Source organism: Hyperoodon ampullatus, assembly GCF_949752795.1.
Source record: "Hyperoodon ampullatus genome assembly, chromosome: 3".
Classification (NCBI taxonomy): domain Eukaryota; kingdom Metazoa; phylum Chordata; class Mammalia; order Artiodactyla; family Ziphiidae; genus Hyperoodon; species Hyperoodon ampullatus.
Genome location: NC_136916.1, coordinates 152,034,353 through 152,058,041, shown reverse-complemented (window position 1 = coordinate 152,058,041; position 23,689 = coordinate 152,034,353). Strand labels below are relative to the sequence as shown.

The 23,689-nt window shown below is 45.8% G+C and overlaps 3 protein-coding genes across 4 annotated transcripts in view; 2 read left to right on the top strand and 1 right to left on the bottom strand.

Moving 5' to 3' along the window:
- Positions 1 to 1,629, top strand: part of LTBP2 (latent transforming growth factor beta binding protein 2) — a gene marked incomplete at both ends in the record, with an annotated part of 97,830 nt that extends 96,201 nt beyond the window's left edge. The window contains 2 exons of the mRNA XM_079699765.1: positions 885 to 1,034; positions 1,484 to 1,629. Coding sequence (XP_079555891.1) covers positions 885 to 1,034; positions 1,484 to 1,629 — 296 coding nt within the window. The remainder of the gene's footprint in view (positions 1 to 884; positions 1,035 to 1,483) is intronic.
- A 5,771-nt stretch (positions 1,630 to 7,400) lies between these two features.
- On the bottom strand, positions 7,401 to 8,963 carry ISCA2 (iron-sulfur cluster assembly 2; the record flags this gene model as incomplete). 2 transcript variants are annotated; one of them, XM_079700127.1, is made up of 4 exons in its annotated part: positions 7,401 to 7,938; positions 8,385 to 8,500; positions 8,622 to 8,724; positions 8,893 to 8,963. In XM_079700127.1, 4 exons carry the CDS (start codon positions 8,961 to 8,963, stop codon positions 7,764 to 7,766), a joined length of 465 nt encoding a protein of 154 aa, XP_079556253.1. In that variant the 3' UTR covers positions 7,401 to 7,763. The 2 variants fall into 2 exon arrangements, with proteins under 2 accessions (XP_079556253.1, XP_079556252.1); XM_079700126.1 differs by lacking the exon at positions 8,385 to 8,500 and having other exon boundaries at positions 7,806 to 7,938.
- Positions 8,964 to 9,369: 406 nt separating this feature from the next.
- Positions 9,370 to 18,520, top strand: NPC2 (NPC intracellular cholesterol transporter 2). The gene is made up of 4 exons (XM_079699510.1): positions 9,370 to 9,499; positions 12,958 to 13,065; positions 14,684 to 14,856; positions 17,670 to 18,520. The coding sequence occupies exons 1-4, from the start codon at positions 9,418 to 9,420 to the stop codon at positions 17,754 to 17,756; spliced, it is 450 nt and encodes a 149-aa protein (XP_079555636.1). The 5' UTR covers positions 9,370 to 9,417; the 3' UTR covers positions 17,757 to 18,520.
- Positions 18,521 to 23,689: the final 5,169 nt, after the last annotated feature.

Below are 23,689 nucleotides of genomic sequence, written 5' to 3'. Positions count from 1 at the left end.
TGTGACCTGAAATGGGAATCAAGGATTTCTAATCACTTTAAAGGTCCACTGTGGTGACCCAGTTTGTAAATGGCCATGACCCCAGCACTCAGGACTTGGATTCTAATGAGGAAGTCGGGCCTGGCATCTGTGCAGTGGACGCGGTACCTGCCACGGGGACAGCCACTGCATCTGACTCATCAAAACTGCACTGAGGGGCTTCCCTGGTGGCGCAGTGGTTGGGAGTCCGCCTGCCGATGCAGGGGATGCGGGTTCGTGCCCCGGTCCAGGAGGATCCCACATGCCGCGGAGCAGCTAGGCCCGTGAGCCATGGACGCTGAGCCTGCGCGTCTGGAGCCTGTGCTCCGCAACGGGAGAGGCCACTGCAGTGAGAGGCCCGCGTACCGCAAAAAAAAAAAAAAAACTGCACTGAGATTAGGGACAGGGTCTTTTCCAGGGGAGGGGGGTTGCTTAGAGAAAGAAGAGGGTTAGGCAGATCTTGGAGTTTTGCTTTGTGGTGAGTGAGGGTAATTCCCTTTTGCTACCAATCGTGTCCGCCCCCAAAAAAACTATGTAAAGATTTTAACAAAATACCCTGCCACCAACCACAACAAAATCAAAACTGTACAGGGACACCCAAGCGCTCAGGAGCCCTGGCGTTGTGAAAGCAGTGAGTCCCAACCTCCCCAGAGCCCTCATTTAAAGTAGGCGTGCCTCCCCATCTAAAATGACACGTACTTATTTTTAAGAGTATTGCTTTTTGTCTCAGCATCTTTCTGTGAATGTTACGATCCTTCCCAGCCCAACCCCAGTTCATTAGAGGAAACCCTCTGAGCGGAGGGCGAGAGCCCCAGGGTGGACTACAAGGCCTTAGACCCCTTCTCTCTCTGACTCCCTCCTACCAGAGCACCAGGCCGGCTTTGAAGGGCTTCAGGCCGAGGAGTGCGGCATCCTGAACGGCTGTGAGAATGGCCGCTGCGTGCGCGTGCAGGAGGGCTACACCTGTGACTGCTTCGAGGGCTTCCAGCTGGACATGGCCAACATGGCCTGTGTGGGTAGGTTTGGAATCAGAGTGGCAATGCCCAGGGAGCAGGACGGCCCTGCTGGCTCCATGTGGAAAAGTCAGACTGGCCCACTGCTCACTGAGGGTACAGGACTGAGCCTAGCTGGGAGATCCACTGCTGCCCCCTAGCAGGCCTGCCGGGCTCCAGGCCGAGGGGTGAGAGCTCCAAAGGTCTACGCTGTGTTTAGAAAGCCCTTTCCATGGAGGTTCCCAGATAGAAGAAAGGCAGGAACAAGACAGCATGGTCACAGTATGGGCTCACTATCACCGGCTTTGTGTCCGTGAGTTGCTTCCTTTTGGGCAGTGACTTTATCCTCCGACCGCCACATCTAGGATTCCACTGCAGGGCAGGGGTCAGGGCTTAGTGGCCAGAGGGGCAGAGGCAGCAGGCCAGAGGCGCGTGGGCTCCCTACAGCTCTCTCTTCCCTCTCCTCCTCTTAGATGTGAATGAATGTGATGACTTGAATGGGCCTGCAGCACTCTGTGTCCACGGTCACTGCGAGAACACGGAGGGCTCCTACCTCTGCCGCTGCCCCGCAGGTTATGTTGCCGAGGCAGGCCCCCCACGCTGCACCGCCAAGGAGTAGCAGCGAGGGGTCAGTGCAGGCAGTTACCTGGAAATGGGCCCTGGCCACAGGCGGGGCCTTGAGGAAGCTCTCCTAGTTGGGGGGACGACACGAAGACACCGGGCAGGAGGCCCTGCAGCCCACTCCCAGCCAGCCTCATCTGCTTTTCATCTCCCCCAGCTTCGGCTCTGGCTGTGAGCTTCTGTCACCACCTCCACACCGCCATGCCCTTGCTTGGCTCAAACACCACCAAATGCTTTAATGCTTCAACCACTGGCCATGAGGCCCACTCTGCCACCTGTCCTGGCCTTGCTATGGGATGCTTACCAAAGGATGGCCCTGAACCAGCCCCTCAAGCTGTGCAAACATGCAAGATCCTTCGGCCTCACACTGCACACACCCTTTTCCAGCCATGATCCACGTATCATCCTGATGATTCCACACCTGGATCTGAGGCTATATCCGCCCTGGGATGGTCCTTCAGAATCTATCAAGCAAAAAAGGATTGGGGGGAGTTTGGGGAGTGACTCCAATGCCTCCTCCCGAGAACCATCACCACCACTCAGCAAATCTGGTCTGGGCCAGTTGTGCCACATCTCCACCTTGTTGCCAGTTCTGTGGCCCCGGGGAGGGGCAGAAGATCCGCTCATCTCAGAGAAGCCAGACTGACACTACATTGCTAGTGAGAGACACGGATGAAGGGGAGCAAGGAGGCAATGTAACAAAATACGGGGAGTTGATAAAAAAAGGGGGGAGGCAGGGCTTCATACAAGTCTAAAGAAAATATTCAGTAGCTTCAGGTAAATAAACATGCAGAATCTACCCAGCGATAGCTCTTGTACACCACAGCAAGGGCTGCCACAAAGCAGGGTGCCCACCTCAGAAGGCCTCTGTTAAATACATACTGCTTCTTACAGGAGACAAATCTCTCCCGGGCTCTCCTTTTGTGGACACCAGGCTGATGTGCTGAAAATAAAGAGGTCTATTTTCTAGCTTATGAAATACAGTGTCATCTTGCTTAGGGGAAGCGAGATTTCCTACGTTGTTTCTTCTCTACTCAGAGGGCTCTGTCCTCTTCTCCTTCATAAAACAGCTGGCTGGCATCCCACTGAGTTTACAAGTAGAGACTCACTCCGACCTTGGCTAGCTGGGAGTCTAAAACCACGGTGGAATAAAGAAATGTACATCTGGGCTCTCCTGTTTTTGTTTTTATTTCATATTAAACCAAATTTATAAACCAAAGTTCTTGGCTGAGTCTAAATGTTAGAGATGAGGCTGTGCTACCCCCTCGCCAGCTCTGCCGATAGTCTAGGATTGGGTTCCAATATCCAATAGGAAAAGGTTCTTTCCTCTTCTAAGACAAAGAAAGCTCTGACTTTGCATTTCTCTGATGAATGGCAATGTAAATGAACAAGACTCTGTGTGCCTGAAGACATGGGGATGAACGCTCTTTTCTTAATTTAATCTGTCCTGTCCTACCTGCCGCTCTGTCAGCCATCACAAAATAACTTATTGAATGCTTGCTATGTGCCAGGCCTGTGTTGAATGCTGTACACAAATTTCATTTAATCATCCAACAATCCTACTTACTATTTTTATTCCCAATTTACAGATGAGGAACTTGGACTTACAAAGCTTAAACAATTTGTTCTAGGTCACTATACTAGTTGAGATGTTCTCAGCAGACAAAAATATATAGTTCTTAAACATATGAAAATATTCTGACCTTCATTCATAATAAAAAGAAATACAAGTTAAAACTACGCTGAGACACTTTTTTAAACTGTCAGATTGGCAAAGATTTAAGTTTGTTAAAACTCCTAGTTGGCAAGCACCTGGGGAAAGAGGTACTCACGTACATAGCTGACAGGAGTATATACTGACACAACTTCTGAAGAGGATAATATGGCAGTGCCTTTCAAAATTATAAAAGCACTTACTCTTTAAATCAGTAATTCCACTTCTCGGAATTTAACCTTCAGATATAGTCTTATCAAATGAAAAATGACATATGTAAGAGATAATTTATTATAGCATTATTTGTAATAGCAAAAGGTTAGAAGCAATTAATTGCTATGGAGCCCTAATAAGAAAAAAAAAAAGTGGCTCTAAATGCCTGGGTAAGATTTCCAAAATAGATTAAGGGAAAAAGGAAGGTTATACAACAAAGTGAAGCCTACGCTGCTATTGCTATTTGTCTAAAACAGGGGGAAAAGAATTGGGTATCTGCTAACCTCATCCTTGCTGCTCCACCTCACTCGCCGTATTTCAGAGAACTCACCATTCCTCAATATACCCTTCGGGCACTGCACTTCCTTAAATGCTGTTCCCACTGCGCCTCCTCCCAGCCCTCACCTTCCTGCTCGCCCTTCCCAAGACAGTTCATGCATATACACATACGTCCTTGTATTAGAAACACAAATGGCATACTGTGCATGCTGTTCTGCACTTTTTTTACTTAATACATACTTGCACATAAAGGGCTGTCTCATTCTATTTTACAACTGTATACGTCTCCACTGAACGGATAAATCATAATTTATTTAATCAGTCCCCTATTAATGGAGATTTCCATTGTTTCCTATCTTTTGCTATTAAAAATAATGCTGTAATGAACATTCTTGTGCATATGTTATTTCACATTATATCTACGGAATTGTACCTGTGGGCTAAATTCTTAGAAACAAGGGTAGTTGATGGGGAGGGCAACAGAGTGGATGGGCACAGGATTGGGAGACTTTTCACTGTATTCCCTTTTGTGTCTTTTTGAATTTTGTACCATATGTCTTACCTATTCAAAAATAAAATATTTTTAAATACAGCTGCTGGACATAGACTGCTTAAATGCTCCCTCTCTTTATATACTTATCTGACTATATTTTACAATTAAAGCCAGATGATAATTATTTCAAAACTTCTTAAAGCAAACTTCCTTTAAACAGCCCTGCGGCATTTCTGTGGAGAAATGGCAAACAAGGACTTTAAAAGAGCAATCATAAACCTCAATGCAAGATATCTAGAAAAGCAGAGGAGTTTCCTGCTTTTGAGACAAACATGCAAGGCCATGATAATGTTGCAAGGGACAGTGTGAGGCTCTGCCCACTGCAGGGTGCCAGTTCAGGGCCAGAGTTCACGGGAGGGCTACCCCATGACAGTCAGTGCTGCCCACTTCTCTGTATAGGATGCTCTGGCCAAATATCGACCCTCCGCTCACGCTTTATGACAAAAGACCAAAAGAATGGGGCGCAATTCTCAGAAGAAAAGTTAGAGAAAGAAGAGTATCTTCTTGGACACCTACCTTAGTAGTCCTTCCTAATCTCTTACTTCTGAATCCCTTGTAACTGGTCAACATTCCCCAAGAAACTAAGGGTGGGTGGGACACCTATAGTTTATATACCACTGGTCACTATCAATCATGTAACTGAAGAGTATGATTCCGCAACAAGGAAAGATCTGGATGTTGACCAAGAAGCCCCCTCTTTTGAGCCAACAACATAAAGGTTCACACATAAAGCAGAGGGAGGGCTCCTGTGCCTTCAGTTCTTACACAATTATGTTTGGCTACGGCAATGGTGGGGCATGTTGCCCCAGGCAGTCACTAGCTTATGAAGTTAAATAAAACCAATTCTGCAATAAATAGCGTCTTGATAACCTCCCCTCAAAGTAATAGGGAGGCAAAATCTTCCAGCTGATACTGGAAGAGTATAACATTTTCCTAAATTAACTGCACAGTGAGCAAAATTTGTGAAAACGTCTGCTGGCTTTTACCGCCTGCTAGGAAGAGGGCATCTGGTCAGAAAAGCCTACAGAAGATCCTAAACCTATTTTACCACCACTTACTATTATTCCACGCCAACTGCCCTGTCCCCTTGATGCTATCCACTCCCCCTGCCCTGTGTTCTTAAAATTTCTACATTGCCCTCCTCCAATGGGGACCTCTTGTCACCACCTCAGGTTTCCCTATGAAGCTTTTCCAGTGCAATAAGGTGATTCCTCCCTAACCCACCCTCTGTAAACACAAAATTCCAATTCTTCCATTAATATGAGGTATTTACACATGGTCAATCAAAGAGACCCTGTTCCTGCCTAACTGACCACTGGAATTTAATTGTTTTTTGAACAACTAAAGCTATTATGCCTGTGCTAAGATCACCATATAAATAAATAACCCACAAAAATATCATGGAAGAAGAAGTTTAACACCTAAAATGTAACAAAATCTCTTTCTAACAAGGATGAAAGGACTTAGTCTGAGCTGAAAATCTTATTAGGCCCAGGTACTGGCAGCAACTTTCAATGGCTTAGTAAAGTTACACACAGACACTTCCAGAGTATGCTGCTTTCTGCCTCCTTCCATGGATATCTGCTTTAAAAAAAACTGCTCAGAGGGCTTCCCTGGTGGCGCAGTGGTTGAGAGTCCGTCTGCCAATGCACGGGACACGGGTTCGTGCCCCGGTCCGGGAAAACCCCACATGCTGCGGAGCGGCTGGGCCCGTGAGCCATGGCCGCTGAGCCTGCGCGTCCGGAGCCTGTGCCCCGCAATGGGAGAGGCCACAACAGTGAGAGGCCCGCGTACCGGAAAAAAAAAAAAAAAAAAACTGCTCAGGTTTCTGAGTGTCCCTTTCTTTCATCTTTGTACACACTGCACACATGATAGGTTTGTTTTCTCTAAGTCCTAGGTTTTCCCATATTGAAAATGTAAGTATGAAGTTTCTGTCTCAGATATTTTGTCTCTAAATTCTGTATTCCTATTTTTCTAATGGTAAATTATTTATTGAATGACCTTAATTCCAATTCAGTCTAGAAAAATTTCAATCCAGTCCAGAAATGCAAGATTTGCCAACATGAACTTTTAGGCTCTCAGGAAAAGATGGGTTTAACCAATAATCCTTACAGAATCAACTTGGTTGTGGTTTCCCCAGCATTAGCATTCATTAATCATTTGTCATGGTGGTGGTGTTTTTATCTTTTTTTAGTTGTCTGTCCACGCAGTTCTGGCTGCCCCAGCTCCGTCACACACATACCACGATTATTTCTAGCTCTTTAGCCTATTTAAGTGCTATACCAAACAAGTACTTTAAAATTCATTGGAATTTGTGGCTCAAAAGCTCTTCTTTCAGTGACTCTAAAGTAAGGTTACCAAGTTTAACAAGTAAATATACAGGATACCCGGTTAAATTTGAATCTCAGATAAACAACAAATAATTTCTAGTATTCACTGAGACACACTTATACTAAAAATTATTTGCTATTTTTCTGAAATTCATATTTAAATGGGCATCCTGCATTTTATCTGGTAGTCCAAACTAAAAAAAAAAAAAAAAAAAAACCCAAGTATCTATTATCTGTGCCAACAAAGGGACCACTTCCTGCTACGCAATGAGACCAGAAACATTTTACACCATAAGGTAAGTGAAGCAACATAGTCTAAAAAGATTCAGTCACTAAAGGATCAAAGAAGCTTAAAATGTCTGTGTGAATATGGAGTATGGAGGCTATTTTTCAAACAATTCAAGTATCGGTGAGGTTTAGGTCCAAGTTTTCTGGGTGATGGGCAATTGGTTTTGTGAATCTAGCAGATTCATGAGTATGAGAGGAAAATGTATCTGCTGTAACAAATGGGAAGCAGAGAATGGGCCGCATAGAAAATAAGGGTAGGTCAACTAGCACATTCAGGAAGGATGAGATGAAAAAGATAACATTTCATTTGCCTTTTTCATCCTCTCTGGCCTAGTAACCAGTGTTCAACCTACCCAATCTGTGACCCCGATCCACAACACAAGTAATTAAGGACTTTCTTTAAAATGAAGCTTTTACACATAGCTATACAAGTATGTACAAGTAGCTCTGAAGGCCAGAGAATTCCAAATTCTGGAACCTTGGAGGCTCTACAGATGATACTGGTTTCAACAAGTTACTAAATCTTACGTAATAGCATCTACAGGCTTGGCCTTACAACTGTGTGGGAGAAATTAACTCAAGAGTAAAAGCTTCACATTCTGAAAATAAATAGTGGTGAAACACAGCATTCCTGGATTGAGGGAAATCAAACTGTGAGAGGGACATGATTGGAAGGAAACCTCTAGAATTCTTCTAATCCCAGGTTCCTCAAATCCGTACAGATGATAGTAATCTCTGGGTCACCTGTCATCACATCAAAGTTTGACAGAGAAGGAAGACCCACAGGAGCAGCCTTGCTGTGCTTGAGGATTGTTCAACACTTGAAATGAGCTTCGGATCAGTTCTTGGCTGAAGTCCACATGGGCCCCTTTCACGAAGGCCAAGCTATCAGAGTCAACCACCACTCTTGCCCCACCCTGTTCAAATACCCTGAAAAGATGGGAGGAAGGCATTAATGTATATCATACACACCAAAAACAGAACACCCTCTGAGCCCAGAGATGCACATCCTCTGTTTTCTGAAATACAGAGGAAGCTTCCCTTATTACCTCTAACAGGTGCTGATCTTTTTTGAGGCAAAAAGATTCAACGGAATGAATACTAGGAAATGTTTAGAGGTTTAAGCCTGGAATCTTGCTAGTCCAGCCTGACCCTCTACCAACTACCCTATGCACCTAGACGGGCCAGTTTTCCTCCTATGACTTAGTTATTTTGAATCAAGACAACAAATCTTCACTGTATCCCCACTGTGTGAGAAGGGTGATGTTAAATTATCCTTAGCAAACGTTTTAAATGTGGAATAAAAGTGCACCTTAAACTGGAGACACTTTTATCCCTCCTGCACATTCTCTGGGAACCCACCCCTTTCTCCTTGCCTGTCGTCGGGGTTGATAACTGTATCCAGTGAAAATTTGTACTGGAATCCGGAGCATCCACCTCCCTCCACCTCCAGCCTGAGGAATTCTGACCCTTCGGTGATTTCCAGAAGCCTCTGAAATGCAGGAAGGGGGGTCAAGAATGCCAGGCAAGGGGAGAGAGAAAGGTGGGCCAAGGGGAGATGCCCCCACTCCCGGCCCTCGCCCGCCACCGCTGCCCCGCGTCCGGCCTCTTACCTGGACGCAGCTGTCGGTGAGGTGGATCTGCCCTTCGCCAGCTTCGGGGCTGGAGGACGACAGTACCCGAAGCGCCCGAGGTCCGTGGGAGGCCGCGAGGAGCCTGCTGCGCAAGGGGGGAGGGTGAGCCTGAGAGCAGAGAGGCACCTGGCGCCCTCCACCTGGACAGCCTCAAGCCAAACCTTCACCTCCCCCGCGAGCCTCAGTTTCCCTTTAGTCCTGGAGGCGCAGAACCAAACACCCTTCCCAGGTGCTTTTCTAGGATTGGTACCTGCCCCCTGGCCAGGGAGTGACTGCTCTCAGGGCCACAGCTGTTAGACACAACCCTCTGGCGGTCGCCATCTTCTTCCACAAGCACCGCCCTTCGCATTGTCCCAATCCCCTTCTGCGTCTGGGCCTCGGGAAGCGGGATCCACAGAAACCCCGCCTCTGAGCACACCTATTGGGTGGTGCAGGAGGAGGGGGAATTTGATTGGCTAGAAATGCTCCCATTGCGGAAGCATTTGTGGGACGCACCCACAAAGCCCGGACGGAGCATTGGAGAGAGGAGTCGGGACGGAGGGAGGTGGGAGCCAGCTGGCCCGGCAGCAAAGTGGACCGGATGGGCGGGGTTTGCGAATATCTGGGACCCTGTGTCTGGCTCCCTGGAGCCGGGGGCGGGGCGCGGGCAGGCCTCGGACCCGGTTGCTGGTGACCGGTCGCCTGACTTGGCTCCTCCCCCGGCCCGCCACTGAAGGTTTATCTTGTGACCGCGGAATCTGGTTTTTCTTTCCTTGAGCTTGCAGTCTTAGCTGCGATGCGTTTCTTGGGCGCCGCGTTCCTGTTCCTGGCCCTCAGCGCCTCCGCCCTAGCCGAGCCGGTGCATTTCAACGACTGCGGTGAGCCCCGGGGCCAGCCTGAGGTTCCCGCACCCTCTGCGGGAGACCTCGACAGAACCCGGTGCTAAGATCTCTGAGCTGGGTTGGGTGGGTCCCCCGGGCTGCCAGGCTCAGCCTCGGACCCCTCGTGGAGTGGGCTGGAGTGTGTTGGCGTAGGGGACAGGGTGCTGGCCTGGATGAAACCCGACCACTCACAACTTTTCTCCTTCCTTGGAACGCGTGTTTAGGATCCCAGCACATTCCTGGAGGTGGGCCTTTTGCTGAAGTTTCCTAAAGATTGTAGGGCAAACAACCGAAGGGCCGTGTGCAGCGTTGGGCGTAAGGGGTGCAGCGCAAAACTGCTTTTTATTTATGCCTTGTGTCTTGGATGTCCTCTGCCTCTCCGCTCCTTTTGCTTTTTAAAATTTCCCTTTTGCTGACAAGTCGAAAGTCAGTTCTCCTTTTCATGAGTTATTCTGGTAGGGCGTCCTGTGGGCTATGGAATTTTGTGATTCTTACCAGTTTTCCCCTCCTATTTATAAAACTCATGTTTCTGGTCACAACTTGTGATGCATAACCCTCTCATGCAGCTGTAGTTGGAATCTTTGTTGAGAAACACAGCAGGGGGTAGAAATTGTGAGTTCCTTCAGTCAAGTCTATCAAATTGTTTGAGCAGAACTTTTCTGAAGTGGAGAGGTGTAATAATAAATGAAAGAGGCATGAAACTGATTTTATAAAATTTATGAGCTGGAAGGAAACTTGGAGATCCTATAGTCAATCACTGAATTTCAGAGATGTTAGGTTACTTACCCAGTCACACAGCAGAATGGCAACCAGAATAAAATTGCTCCTTCATATCCAGTGCCCAGGTAATAGTAATTGCTTAATAAATATTTGTTGGAAAAGTAAATGAGGGAAGAAATACTCTTTCTACTATATCTCCAAAATTCATTTTGAGGCAAAAGCAAAGTTGGGGGCTAGGAGACAGGAGTGATTAAGGAATAAAAATTGCTGGCCTATTTATACTTAACAAATGCTGTTCCACTGAACTAGGAGACTGGCATTTGAAAGATCCTATTATCACCTCAAGTTACTGCCTTTCCCTCCATTAAACTTAGTGGCCAGCATTTGGATGGAGAAACTGTTAACTTTATTGTCACTCAACTCTCACAATCTATTTTACAGATGAGGAAACGGGCACATTAAGGAACTTGCCCAAGTTCTTACAGCAGTAAGGAACCAGGTTCCTAGTAAGCAGTAGGAAACTAGTGGGTGTTTGTGAGTCACTTTGGGTTTCAACAGTAACATTAACATTAAAAAAAAGGTCGAGGGTGGGGGGGTACTCGCCTGTCGGTCCAGTGGTTAGGGCTCCATGCTTACACTGCAGGGGGCAGGGGTTTCATCCCTGGTCAGGAAACTAAGATCCTGCAAGCCATACGGCGCGGCCAAAAAAATTAAAAATTAAAAAAAGAAAAACAGGGCTTCCCTGATGGCGCATTGGTTGAGAGTCCGCCTGCCGATGCAGGGGACACGGGTTCGTGCCCCGGTCCGGGAAGATCCCACATGCCGCGGAGCGGCTGGGCCCGTGAGCCATGGCCGCTGAGCCTGCGCATCCGGAACCTGTGCTCCACAACGGGAGAGGCCACAACAGTGAAAGGTCCGTGTACCGCAAAAAAAAAAAAAAAAAAAAGAAAAGAAAAACAACTAAGGAAACTAAATCCTGACATTGTTCTGCTCATGTGAAAAAAGCAGGTGTTAGACTTATGGCAAAAACCTCTTAAAGGAAGGAGAGTTTCAGTTACAGACTTTCAATTTACTTTTGAATTGGGAAATACAGTGTAAAAACTTCAGTGCCCACATCAAAAGGTTTTTTGAGTCCCACTCTATGCCCCCTTTCCCTGAAGTGGTATTTCCTCAAGTGAGAAATGGGGTCAAGCGAACTAGTTTTGCAATTTTTGCAGGTTAGGACAGAAGTTTGCTCTATGGACACTGGAAATCCAGGAACGTCTTGTCAGCAAAAATAAAACTGGATGAAGGAGCTACAAGGACTGCCCTCTACTCAGTTCCTACTAGATCTTGTGACCCAGCCTTAAAAGAAACTAGAAGTTGAAAGCTTCAGCATAAGCACTGATTTTCAATAAGTTGTTGACTAAAATTCCGGATATTTTCTTTCCTGGCCATAGACAATAGGACAGAGTGGAAGAGGGTGCTTAAAGAAGAGAATCTTGTATTTATTGTTTGAGAACTTTGCCCTGATGGAGAAGCAAGTTGGTGATAGGGAACTGCTAAGCATGATTCAGACCTAGCTGAAGCAGTGTTAGTCAATACGATGCAACTCTTCCACCCAAGAGCAGGCAGATAATGTGCTCTCAACCTGCCATTTCCTTTCTGTCTTCATGCATTCTACTTTTGAGACAGAGTCCATTCTATTGTCTAGATCCATAATTTCTACCCACAAAATAAATTTGAGGTGAGAGGCTCACCCTTTCTATGAAAGGGAAACTTGCTAACCCCCCCAGGAGCAGCTACTCTAGATTGAATTCATGGACTAAATCCCAATATGATAGTAATAGTGAATACCTGTATAGCATTACTATGTTCCAAGCACTTATTTCAGAGCTATATGTGTATTAGCTCACCTACCCTATGAGGTAGGTACTATTATTAGCCCCCAGAGAGGCTAAGTATCTTGCCTTAAGGTTCCATAGTAAGTAATGGAGCCAGTGAGATTTCAAAGCCAGGTGTCGGATCCCAGAGTCTAGCTGTCAGCAGTGGTATATGAATGGCGGAGCTTAAGCTTACCCTATTGTTTACTTGTATTCTCTCCCATTCAGCCGTCCGGTTTCATGGGCCTGGATGAAGTAAGGAGATTCTTAAAGATTTGTACTTAACCTTTTTTGGTCAAGGTATTTTTGTCCTTGTTTAGACTGAAAAAAAAAAAAAAAAAAAAAAAAAAAGGACACACACCCTGCCTCAAAAGCACTTATTTTGAAGAACACAGGTTCCAGAGTAGAGTGTACTACAGATGCACGCTTAAAATTGTTCTCATCCGTAGGAGTATACAAAGCTCAGAGACCACTGATTTGGAGAGCTACCAGGACAGTATTGAAAGATGGTAGGCAAGGGCAGTTAGGGAGCAGCCAGTCTCAAGATTCCAAATGGAAACAGTAGCCGTGCAACCTGAGCCATCGCTTATGCAGTGTGTGCTGCTTCAAAATCCTGTGTCAGGATGGAAGGAAGGGTGGGGATGATTTTCCCTGGAATAGCCCTCCCAGGATATAGAGCAGGGGAACTGACTAGGTATACTCAATAATTTCTTTAATTCCCTTTCACCTGTCAAATGTGAACAGTTTCCTGGGGACCACAGATGGTCAGAGAAAAACTCATCCCCATTGGGAAGGCCGAGCACCTTCCCGTTAGGTAAGAGCCTAGGTGGTTTGTTTTCCCACCCATTTCAATACATTTTTCTTCTTTTGCAGGTTCTGGGGTCGGAGTTATAAAGGAAGTGAATGTGAACCCATGCCCCACCCAACCCTGCCAACTGCACAAAGGACAGTCTTACAGTGTCAATGTCACGTTCACCAGTAGTGAGTAAAAAGTGGCTCTTACCTTCAAATTCATCTTAAAGCGTAACATCAATCTCAAGTACTGGAATAAGTGTGGGAATATGAGGGAGGGGAATTGCAGTCGGGAATTCTGTGACCTCCCTGTCAATGGGCAAAGCTTGGATTCACTATGCTCCTACACTATGCTCCCTTCTCATACTGGGTTCCCATATGCCTGTTTCTCAGAATTCATAGTTGCCAGACTCCCTTCAAGCAAACAGGGGGATTTCCATGTTTTCACAGGTCAAAGAAGACAGCTTGGCTTCTCCGTGCCCTATTTTGGTCCACATTGTACAGTGGATTTCCTGGGAGTGTCAACTCTGTTTAGCTACTGACTGCAGAGTGTTAGTACAGACCCCAACACTGTAGGCTCTGGAACACCTCCAAAGTGTTATTTCAAGCAATATATCTTCTGGCTGTTAAGTCTATATTCTGCCTGAAAATATAGGAACAATTAATATTTAGCCTCTGTAAGGTTTGGGGAACTCACTGGTGACCCAAGAAACAATCAAGAAGCCTTCTTCTTCAACTTGAAGACATGTTATTGGAACTTGTTTCTTTCTGGTACCACATTCATTTCCTTCAGATTCCCAGGAATCTAGACAATGTGAGAATCTCTGTTTCTAGGAAGAGCATCTACCTTGAATCTTTCCCTCATTTTCTATCCTATGGAACTAGACTAGACAGACTAATTAAGAACTTTGAGATTTCTATCATCTCTTGTTTGTAAGCCTAAAGACAGCTCTTAAGTCCTAGAGTTGTTCTCTCTCCTGGACAATACCCTGTCCCCTCTATTGTTCCAAACCAAAAAAGCACCTTCTAAACAAAAGTAATTCCCAACCCAGACAGAAAGAAAGAAGCAGAGCTGATGCTCTGGATCTCCAGAAGAACCTAATAGTGCATAGCTCCAGTTACCCTAATTTTAGTATATTTATTCCTCTGCCCAACTTGCAATATGGAGGGTAGAGGTTAGCAAGAAATGTTCCTCTTTCTTTTACCAAGTTTCTAAAGGATTACCGCTTTCACTGCTGTTACAGCCCGTGGCATTTCTATGGAGACTCCTGTTCCCTCTTTCCATATTGTCTTCCATTTTATTCTTAATTTCTATCGGAATCCTTTGGACAGGGTATTTGAGAATTCAGAGACCTGTCTCCATAAACCCTTTAAGATACACAATACACTTTGACAGAATCTGATGTAAATAGTAAACAGAAAGTTTACCACCAAATATCAGTTAGCTTGTTCGATAAAGTTATTTATCCATCCAGGTGGCTCTGATTCTCCTGAGAAACTGTGAAGGCAGTGAAGAGCAAGGTGGGGTCAACAGCAAAGAAAACAACCCCCACTGACTGCTTTTTTTTTTTTTTTTTTGTATAATTCAGTAATTTTTCAAGTTTCAGAGTGAATGCTTGCTGTATAGCATTCGTGGAGGTACTAAGTATAACTCCAAAGAGAAATAGACCCTAGGAGTTAAGAGATACAGAATTTGGTTTGCTATCCCAGCAATGCCGTTGCTTGAAAATATGTCTGAATTTTTTATTTAGAGTTTGGAAATGGGCTGTTTCCTTCACCATCTTATTCTCTTTTTTTTTTCTCTTAGGCACTCAGTCTCAAAGTAGCAAAGCCGTGGTGCATGGCATTGTGATGGGCGTCGCAATTCCCTTTCCTATTCCTGAGCCTGATGGTTGTAAGAGTGGAATCAGCTGCCCCATTGAAAAAGACAAGACCTATAACTACCTGAATAAACTACCCGTGAAGAGTGAATACCCCTCTGTAAGTGACATTGTAGTTGAGGACACCGAAGGTCCTGTGACTAGATTGGAAGTCTGAGGAGAGGGGGCAGGAAGAAAAGATTAGAATAGGAATCCTTCATCTCTATGAGGAAGAGTTGGACACCTGGGAGAAAGGAGTGCAGGAATCTTGAGCTGGGGTGGAGAGTTTTCACTGTGTCCCTTTGTTCTTTGTCTCTTGCTACAAGAAGAGCAGCCTGGGCCTAACGATGCCTTTTTTATATACAGTATTTCACTGGATTCTTGTGACCACCTGTGTAGAGGTGGTACTATCCCCATTTTACAGATGAAGAGATGTTAGCCTCCAATGCTATGCAATATGAACAGAGTCCATTCTGCCAAGAATTACAGCCTAGATTGAGACCCAGGTCTCGTGATTCCAAAACCCGTGCAATGTTACAAGGTTTTAGCTAGGTACCACATAGTTCAAGATTTCAAGTAGTCAGAGCATTGTCATCAGAAAATCCTGGTGTCTCCATTAATCTCTTAACAAGACAGCAGTAATTTATTAGGTCCGTAGCAGAGCAGTGGCTTTTTCCTCTGCTTTCTCTCCTCCGCCACCACCCCCACCCACAACCTTCACCTCTGACTCGCCCTACTGTACCTACTTCTTTTTCTACCAAACACTTGTGAGATAGAGCCTGCTGGAATGAGCCTGTGTTAACAATATGAATCTTGATAAGAATGGAGGAAGTAAAGGGATTACTTTTTTTCCATGAAGAAAAAGGGCTGTATTTTTTTTTTTAATTTATTTAATTTTTGGCTGCATTGGGGTTTTTTTTGTTGCTGTGCGCAGGCCCTCTCCAGTTGTGGCGAGCGGGGGCTGCTCTTCGTTAAGGTGCACAGCTTCTCACTGCAGTGGCCTCTCCCATTGCGGAGCATGGGCTCTAGGCACGCAGGCCTCAGCAGCTGTGGCACGTGGACTCAGTAGTTGTGGCGCCCGGGCCCAGCCGCTCCGCGGCATGTGGGATCTTCCCAGACCAGGGCTCGAACCTGCATCCCCTGCATTGGCAGGCGGACTCTCAACCACTTCGCCACCAGGGAAGTCCCTAGAGCTGTATTTCTTAAAAGGACATCAAGTAGAACCAGGAGCAATCTGGCCATTTCCTAGAAACAGCAAGTAATTAAAGGACATTCTAAAAAGACTCAAATATAGGGAGTCTGTGCTTCAGAGGTAACAGAGACCCTAAAGGTCGGGAAGAGATTTGTAGAGTAGTTTGCAGAGCAGCCATGTAATCATGGGCATATGTAATCTGAACCTCAGTAACTTAGAGTGTCTAGTTAGGGCCTGATACCGAGTAGGCACTTAATATATGGTAGCTATTGTTAAATGACATTTCATTTGTTTTTTGTTTGTTGGTTGTTGTTTTTGTTGGTTTTGCCATGCCACGCAGCTTAAGTGACATTTCCTTTGAAAACCAGCTTAAACTATGTTAATGTGTGCACTAAGTGAAACAGTAGTTAATGTGTACTAGTCTTGAAAAATTTATCAAACAAGTTTCAAGAAGCTGGGTATCACTGTCACTCAAATGTTGCATTCTGAAGAAACATTTTGAGTACAAAAGAGAGGTTAGGGCTTCCCTGGTGGCACAGTGGTTGAGAGTCCGCCTGCCGATGCAGGGGACACGGGTTCGTGCCCTGGTCCGTGAAGATCCCACATGCCGCGGAGTGGCTGGGCCCGTGAGCCATGGCCGCTGAGCCTGCGCGTCCGGAGCCTGTGCTCCGCAACGGGAGAGGCCACAACAGTGAGAGGCTCGCGTACCACAAAAAAAAAAAAGAGAGAGGTTGTAACTAAAAGCAAGTAAGCTTAAGAAAGGACTGGCAAAGTGCCAGTGATTTATTAAGAGTTAGAAGAGACAGCTCATAGTATGAGTGTAACAAGTCAAGGCAGAGATCTCTAAGGGGGTATATTATTGAAGAAGAAAAAAAACAGTTTAAGGGCATTAATCAAAACTGTATTGCCACAAAGATCATTGTCCCTGAAGGTATTCATACAGCCCGAAACTCCTTTGAACATCCTTTGTGCTTTGACATTTCCTTTTCCAGCTAACAAGTAAGTTTCCTGAGACCTAGGAATCTAACTTTTTACTCTTCATATTTCATAGTTAAAGTTGGAAAAAACTGGATCAGGTTGTCAAAATGCATGTGGAATTGTTTAAATGTAAAATTATTTTTCATGGATGGCTTTATTTTTTTTTAATTAATTCATTTATTTATTTTGGCTGCATTGGGTCTTCGTTGCTGCATGCGGGCTCTCTCTAGTTGCAGTGAGCAGGGGCTACTCTTCGTTGTGGTGCGCGGGCTTCTCATTGCAGTAGCTTCTCTTGTTGTGAAGCATGGGCTCTAGGCACGCGGGGTTCAGTAGTTGTGGCTCACGGGCTTAGTTGCTCCGCGGCACGTGGGATCTTCCCCTACCAGGGCTCAAACCTGTGTCCCCTGCATTGGCAGGCAGATTCTTAACCACTGCGCCACCAGGGAAGTCCTGGCTTCATTTATGTACCATTGATCTCAGAGGGAAAAAAATGCTTTAGAAATTGTATTTGAGAAGCTAACTAGACTAGGATGTGGCACTGCGAACACCAAATCCTTGGTGTAACTTGGTTTGCCCTTCTAAGCTTAAGGACACGGGCTGTGCCCACATCCCAAGCAGCCTTCATGATGGCATGACTTAAGAAGAAAAGGATGAGGAATTAGGCAGCTTGTTACAATTTACATTTAGGATTCATAGTTAAACCCATTCTGGATTGAGGTGAGGTTCTAGTTTCATTTTTCCCAATTCTTTTTCTCTTTCTCCAGATAAAACTGGTGGTGGAGTGGGAACTTAAGGATGACAACGACCAACGTCTCTTCTGCTGGCAAATCCCAGTACAGATTGAAAGCTAGAGCTATTTGATGCCAATATGTCCGTCTGGGGGTGAGAGAACGCGGGTGGAGGGAGGGGAGGAGAGATCAAGTCTAAACTAAATCAGTGCCATAAGATGAAAGGAATTTCTAGACTGCCATTCTAGCCTCTCAACCTCCAAAAGCATCTAAGACCCTATTTCCTGAGAGCTCAGAACTGTCGCCCCTGTATTATCCTTTGTAAAAGGGTTGAAGGAAGGAAGAGAAAGTGAGACTGTAGGGATTGATTTAATTGTCTTCAGGGGGAGTTTTTTGTTTGTTTGTTTTGGTTTGGTTTTTGCTTTTGGAATAAGGAGGGTCTAACCAGACATGATCCAAATGAGGCTGCTTGGGGGATATTGGATAACTTGCCCTAGGGTTACCAGCCCTTGCAGCAAAGCACGGGTTCCAAATCACATCCATCTAGGTGGGATATTACATCTGCAAGTTCGTCATCTCCACGTGCCTCTTTGATTTCAGTGCAGTTGGCCAATGAGCTTCCTCACCTCCAGCTCCGCTGCTTCACCAGCCATGACTTGCTCTGCAGTGGTGTCCAGCGTGGTAGTGGAGGGGAGGTATTCTACGACAGAAATTCTCTGCAGTTAGCTCATGTCTCCTTTACTATCTTAGGTGGTTTTCATTAACTGCATCACTTGATTAGCAGATGTTTGATTTTTTTTTTTTTAACAACACTAACTTGTGGCTTCTTTATGCACCTGGAAATGTCCCTTTGAATAAATAAAAACTCGTCAATCTTTTCTTCTGCATTTGGGCTGTGGACACCTGCTTCTTTCACAGAGTATGTTCCCCCAGATCCGTGGTAGGTGGACACCTGGTCCCATGGTCCCAGAGTGCAGTACTATAAAGACATGACTTTCAGAAACTGCCACTTCTCCCTTTCACACAGGCCTCACCTCTCTATCTTACACAAAATGACCTTGTTTGCTTCACTTTGCACAGTCTTATACCACCAAGTGTGCTTGAAAGAAACAGTGAAAGCAAACATCACCTAGTGGAATAACAACATCTGCAAGGTCAGGGGAACTGAATTTGGGGTTGAGGCAGGGAGTAGGAAGTTACAAGTTGGCATAAGCACAGCAATCTTTGGGGACCTGCCTTGAAGAAAGCCTAGAAGCTTAAAGATGAAACGTGAAGTTGCAGGAAGTAATGGCTAGATTATTTAAATCTTGGGAGTGTCCTGCTCTTGAAGTACAAGTATAATCATGGGGCATATATTTTGCTGTTTTGAATCAATGTACTATCAGTCAGGTTTTAGCTGTCACAGAGATTGCAGCCCTATTCACAAAGGAGTTGGGTAATGTGGAAGGTCATCTCTTTTAGGCTGGGGTGCTTATGCAGCAAAGAAGTCATTTGGTCCAGTTCTTTTCATCCTACCGATTTCACTAGATTTCTTGGATTTCTTTGGCTTGTGAGTTTCCCAGGAAAACCACCAGGGGACAGCAATAGATTGGGAATAATGTTATCAACGGCCAAGATTTCCTAGTTAATTCCTGGAGCCATTCAACCACTGTACTCTAGCTAAGATGTTTTGTGTATCCTATCACACTGTGACTAGAGGGACAGCCCACTCTGTCTCTGCATGCTGAACCCTGGGTATTTCAAACTTAAATGGATTCCAAAGGTGGTTAACTGCTGTGGTTCCTGGCTTCAGACTGCCGGTAGTTGGATCCTGGCTTCACCAATCAGTAGGATAACCAGTATGATCTTTAAATCCCTTAACTTTTCTGTGTGTCAGTTTCCTTATCTGTTAACTAGAGTTAATAACAGTAGAGCTGTGAGGGTTAAATGAAGCGATGCCTGTAAAGCATTTAAAATGACCCCTGGCACATAGTACATAATCAGTAAATGTTAGCTGCATTCCAAGAGACAGACATTGTCCCTCATCTAGGTATAGCAGGAAAATCAGAAAGTTCAGTCTGATGTGTGATGATACGTCACCTCAAAAAGGAGGCAATCCTCTATGCACAGGAACTTTCTCATGTGCCTGGAAAACCTCAGTTCTCATAGGCGTCTGCTTTCTCCCTAATCCCAGAAGACTCTCATGTCATTGAGCTCCTTTGAGGCTAACAAGTGCCTGCCCTGCATTTTGTACTTCTGCCCTCATATGTTGAAGGAAGACAGAAAAAAAGCAGTTCCACAAGTGTATACCCTTCTGTTAGAGCAGAAGGGTCATGCAACAGCTTAGAACTGTTTGCCAGCCATTGTGAGGTTATGTGGAGCCTGCAGCAGTGAGCTGGGTAGGGCTCCCATGGGGGGATTAGTTTGAAAGGTCGTCTTCTGTACAGAGGGTTTGCGGGCAGCCCCCTCAAAAAGGTCATGCTCTTTCCTGTGATGCTCTCACGTTTTTCTAGTCCACTGAGCAAGCCATGGAGGCTTAGACAGCTCCTCTCTTGCGTGAGTTCCAGAGTAGAGAAACCCCAGACTCCAGTGGTTAAAAAAAACATGATGCAGACCCGTTTACAGAATAAAGGGAATCCAATACCCAGTATCCCCAGTTTGGGAGAGCGTTAGATGGGAGGGCTGGCATTTAGTCAAATCTTCAGGCTAATGAAAAGCAATGAGCATGGAGTAATGTCTAATCCCCTATGTTTGGTTTGAAATTTTAGTTGACTTTTTAAAAGCAACAGATCTTAATTATATTTTGCGAAGGTTGATAAAGCAGTCTGTTCTCTAAGAACACCCACGGACATAGGAAAGTGGCTTGACATAGGTGGGGTCCAGGCTAAGGGAAGGTGATCTGGGATCAGCCATTTACATCAGACAATCCAAAAAGCAAATATTGCTTAAATGACTGGGTTGTTATGAGGGCAGGGTCATGGTGCACAGGGAGAGGATTGACACAGAGGAAAGGGTTATGTGTGAAAAATGTCGCCAAGGTGATAGTTACCTTGAGCAAGTTTTTTCCCAGGGGCCCTTGGGAAAGAGATCAGGAAATAGAAGCTGGGGGATTTAAAGGCCTGAGATACTCAGCAGAGGAGGGTGAGGGTGTGTGTGTGTGTGTGTGTTGGGAATGGGAGATGCAGTCTTGTGTGAGCTGCGGTAGAAAGTGGCACAGGATCTCCACAGATGTTGCCTAAAAAAGTCTTTAGAAGAGTTGAGTCATTTTGGGTTGTTGTGTTTCCTTCTATGAAGAGAATCCCCTGGCCTATCCCTCAGATTCTAAACTGAATCCTATTCAGTTACAGCTGTCAGTTGACTAGCAACTAAATGGTCTGGGTGTTGGTTGCCATGGAAACAGCTAAAAGGCCCATCGCTATGGGAACCTACCATGCTCTCCAAACCAGGGGTTTGGTTTCTAAAAAGAAGTGGAGGGGAAGGTGGTGGATGGGGCCCAGGAGATGGGCTGCAGAGGTGGCTTGAGGGTCCTTGGAGAAGGTGGCAAAGTGGTGAGCGCACATGGCTAGCTCCTTAGTGACTGGGGTGGAAGAGGAGCAGTGGTGTCTCCCACTTGCTGCAGGCATTCCCTGCCTGTTCTCGGCTCCTTGCCCCATGACGCCAGAGAGTGCAGATGTTTGCTGTCCCAAATAGAGGGAAGGCATGAGACCCTGGGGCAGACCTAGCCTATTAGCGCTGCTCCCCTCATCTGCCAGGGCTCTGAGAGGAAAAGTCGTGGCTCCTCTCTGCCTGGCAGGCTGTTCTCCACACGTCGTCGTGTGTCCCAGATAAGCAGCCAGCAGTGAAAGGATGAGCTTAGCTCTGCCTGCCTGTGGGTTAAGCCGATAAGGAGCCTGGCAGACAAAATGGATGACTGCTGGCCTTGAACATGGCAGAGATGCTGGGAGTTGGAAGATGCCAGGAAGCAGAAGGGCTTCTGTTCTCAGCATTAGAGAAATGCATTACTCTGTTCTCCCCTACCCACCCACAGGCCTCTACCACAAAAAAAGGGGTACTGCAGGTGGAGCAAAATATTGAAGATGGGGTTTTGCAGAGGTTCTCAACGGATGCGCACAACAGTTATGAGATTCCTTTCTGGGTTTTGCAATCAAGGGAAATAGCTTACATCAGTGTTTAGTGGTAAGCTGACCTTTTACTGAAACAAAGACAAAACATCCTAGTGGCTCTGCCATGAATTACTGTCAATGTGTAATATAAAAATGGAAGGGATTGGGCTAGATAATCTCTAATGTCTCTGTCAGAACTAACAGCTTATGATTCATCAAGACACTGAAGGGAAGCTCAAGCACCACGGGCAAGCAGATGCAGACTAGTCACACCTGTGAGAGCAAGGACACTTCCTGGAGTCCAGAGGGGCTTAGGACAGAGACTAAGGCCAAGATATTTGATTTAGAGACCATCTCAGATAGGTTTGTCCCTGGGGACTTTCACCCGATTCTCCAGAATCCTGAGATGGGTGGTCTTGATCTTCTCTCCTCATTTCACCTTCTCCTGCCTGCAGGTGCTGGTCTTGGCCCCTCCTGGGGAGCTTTAGAGTCTAGGAGCCTGGCACCAGAGACAGATGCCAACTGCGATCTGAACCACTCCACAGGACCATTGAGTATTTCCCCAGGCTCGTAGGGAGGTTTTCACTTTTGGAACACAGTAGTTGTTTAGATTTCTATACTGTTTAAATTTTCAAATACATACTGGGTTTCTATCCCAGCTCCAACTCTTTCCCCAGCTGATTGACTTTGGATGAGTTATTTAACTTACGCTTAAGGCTTCAATTTCCTCAGCTGTAAAACAGGAGGATAAGAGTGTCCACCTGGGGGTGGTTCTAATGATGACCCGAGGTGGTGCATGCAAAGCATTCAGCTCAATGCCTGACTCTAATAAGTACCTGATTATTATTATCCTTCTAGATAAGAAAAGAAGGTTGCATCCATGGAAACTGCTCAGTGGCCTAGAATCACAGGCATTTGCCATGAATTTGCCTTCTAGACTTCATTTCAGGTGCCATTCAAGACCAGTGGCCTCCTGATGGCCTCCCTGTGGTTTGCCTTCATTAAGGCCGATTCTAATCCTCTCTTTATGACACTTAACCACATTCTTTTTCATGTGTAATTTGTAATTATTGTGTCAGCTTACCTTCCTACTAGACTGTAAACATCTTGAGAATAGAGACTGCCCTTTCCTCTCTAAGTAAATGCCTAAAACTCAGCACTCAGCAATTATTTAGCAATTTTTTTTTTCTTTTTTTTTTTTTTGCCGCTCCACAGGTCTTGCGGGATCTTAGTTCCCCGATCTGGGGTTGAACCCGGATAAGCGCTGTGAAAGCGCCAAGTCCTAACCACTGGACCCCCAGGGAATTCCCATTTAGCAAATTTTTTTAATGTGGAAAAAAATGTCATGATTCTTTAAGTTTTGAATCTGACCATTTAACCCTACAGTAGCCTTGGTCTCCAAAGGGCTGGGAAGAGTAACAGTTGATTTGGTTTCATTCTCAGAAAGAAGGGCATGGTAGTGCCCTATCCTGGGGGGGTAGCTCTAGAGCAGGACTCGGGCTCCCATCTTGTAGAAGTCAGTTGTCATCTGTGTCCGGGGCTCATTGACAACACTAGCTTGTCTCCAGCCTGCAGGCTCCCTGGCCTTGGGCTCAGGAGGAAATGTCTCCCCCTCCCTTCCTGGCAGCTGTCTGTCTTCAGTTCTGTTCTCCCAGCCTCCCGGCTGCTCTTGGCTGCTCCCGTCTGGGTCACGATGCCAGTTCTGTAGCTGCATGTTATATCAGGTTGCCTCTGAGAGTACGAGAGAAAGTGGATCTGGCTTATCCAACTCTATCCCCTCTCTGGTACGCTGAATCTCTGCAGCCTTTCAGCTTCCCTCCAGAGCTTGCCAGTGCTCGGCTCAGCAAGAACAAGGCCCATAGAGCTATCCAGAGCATCTCCAACAGTGTGGCTGCTGAGAACCATCTCCTTTCAAGGTGGGTAAAGGAAAGCGCTGGGGTAGGGAGTAAGGCAGCAGAATGGATGTAAGAGAAA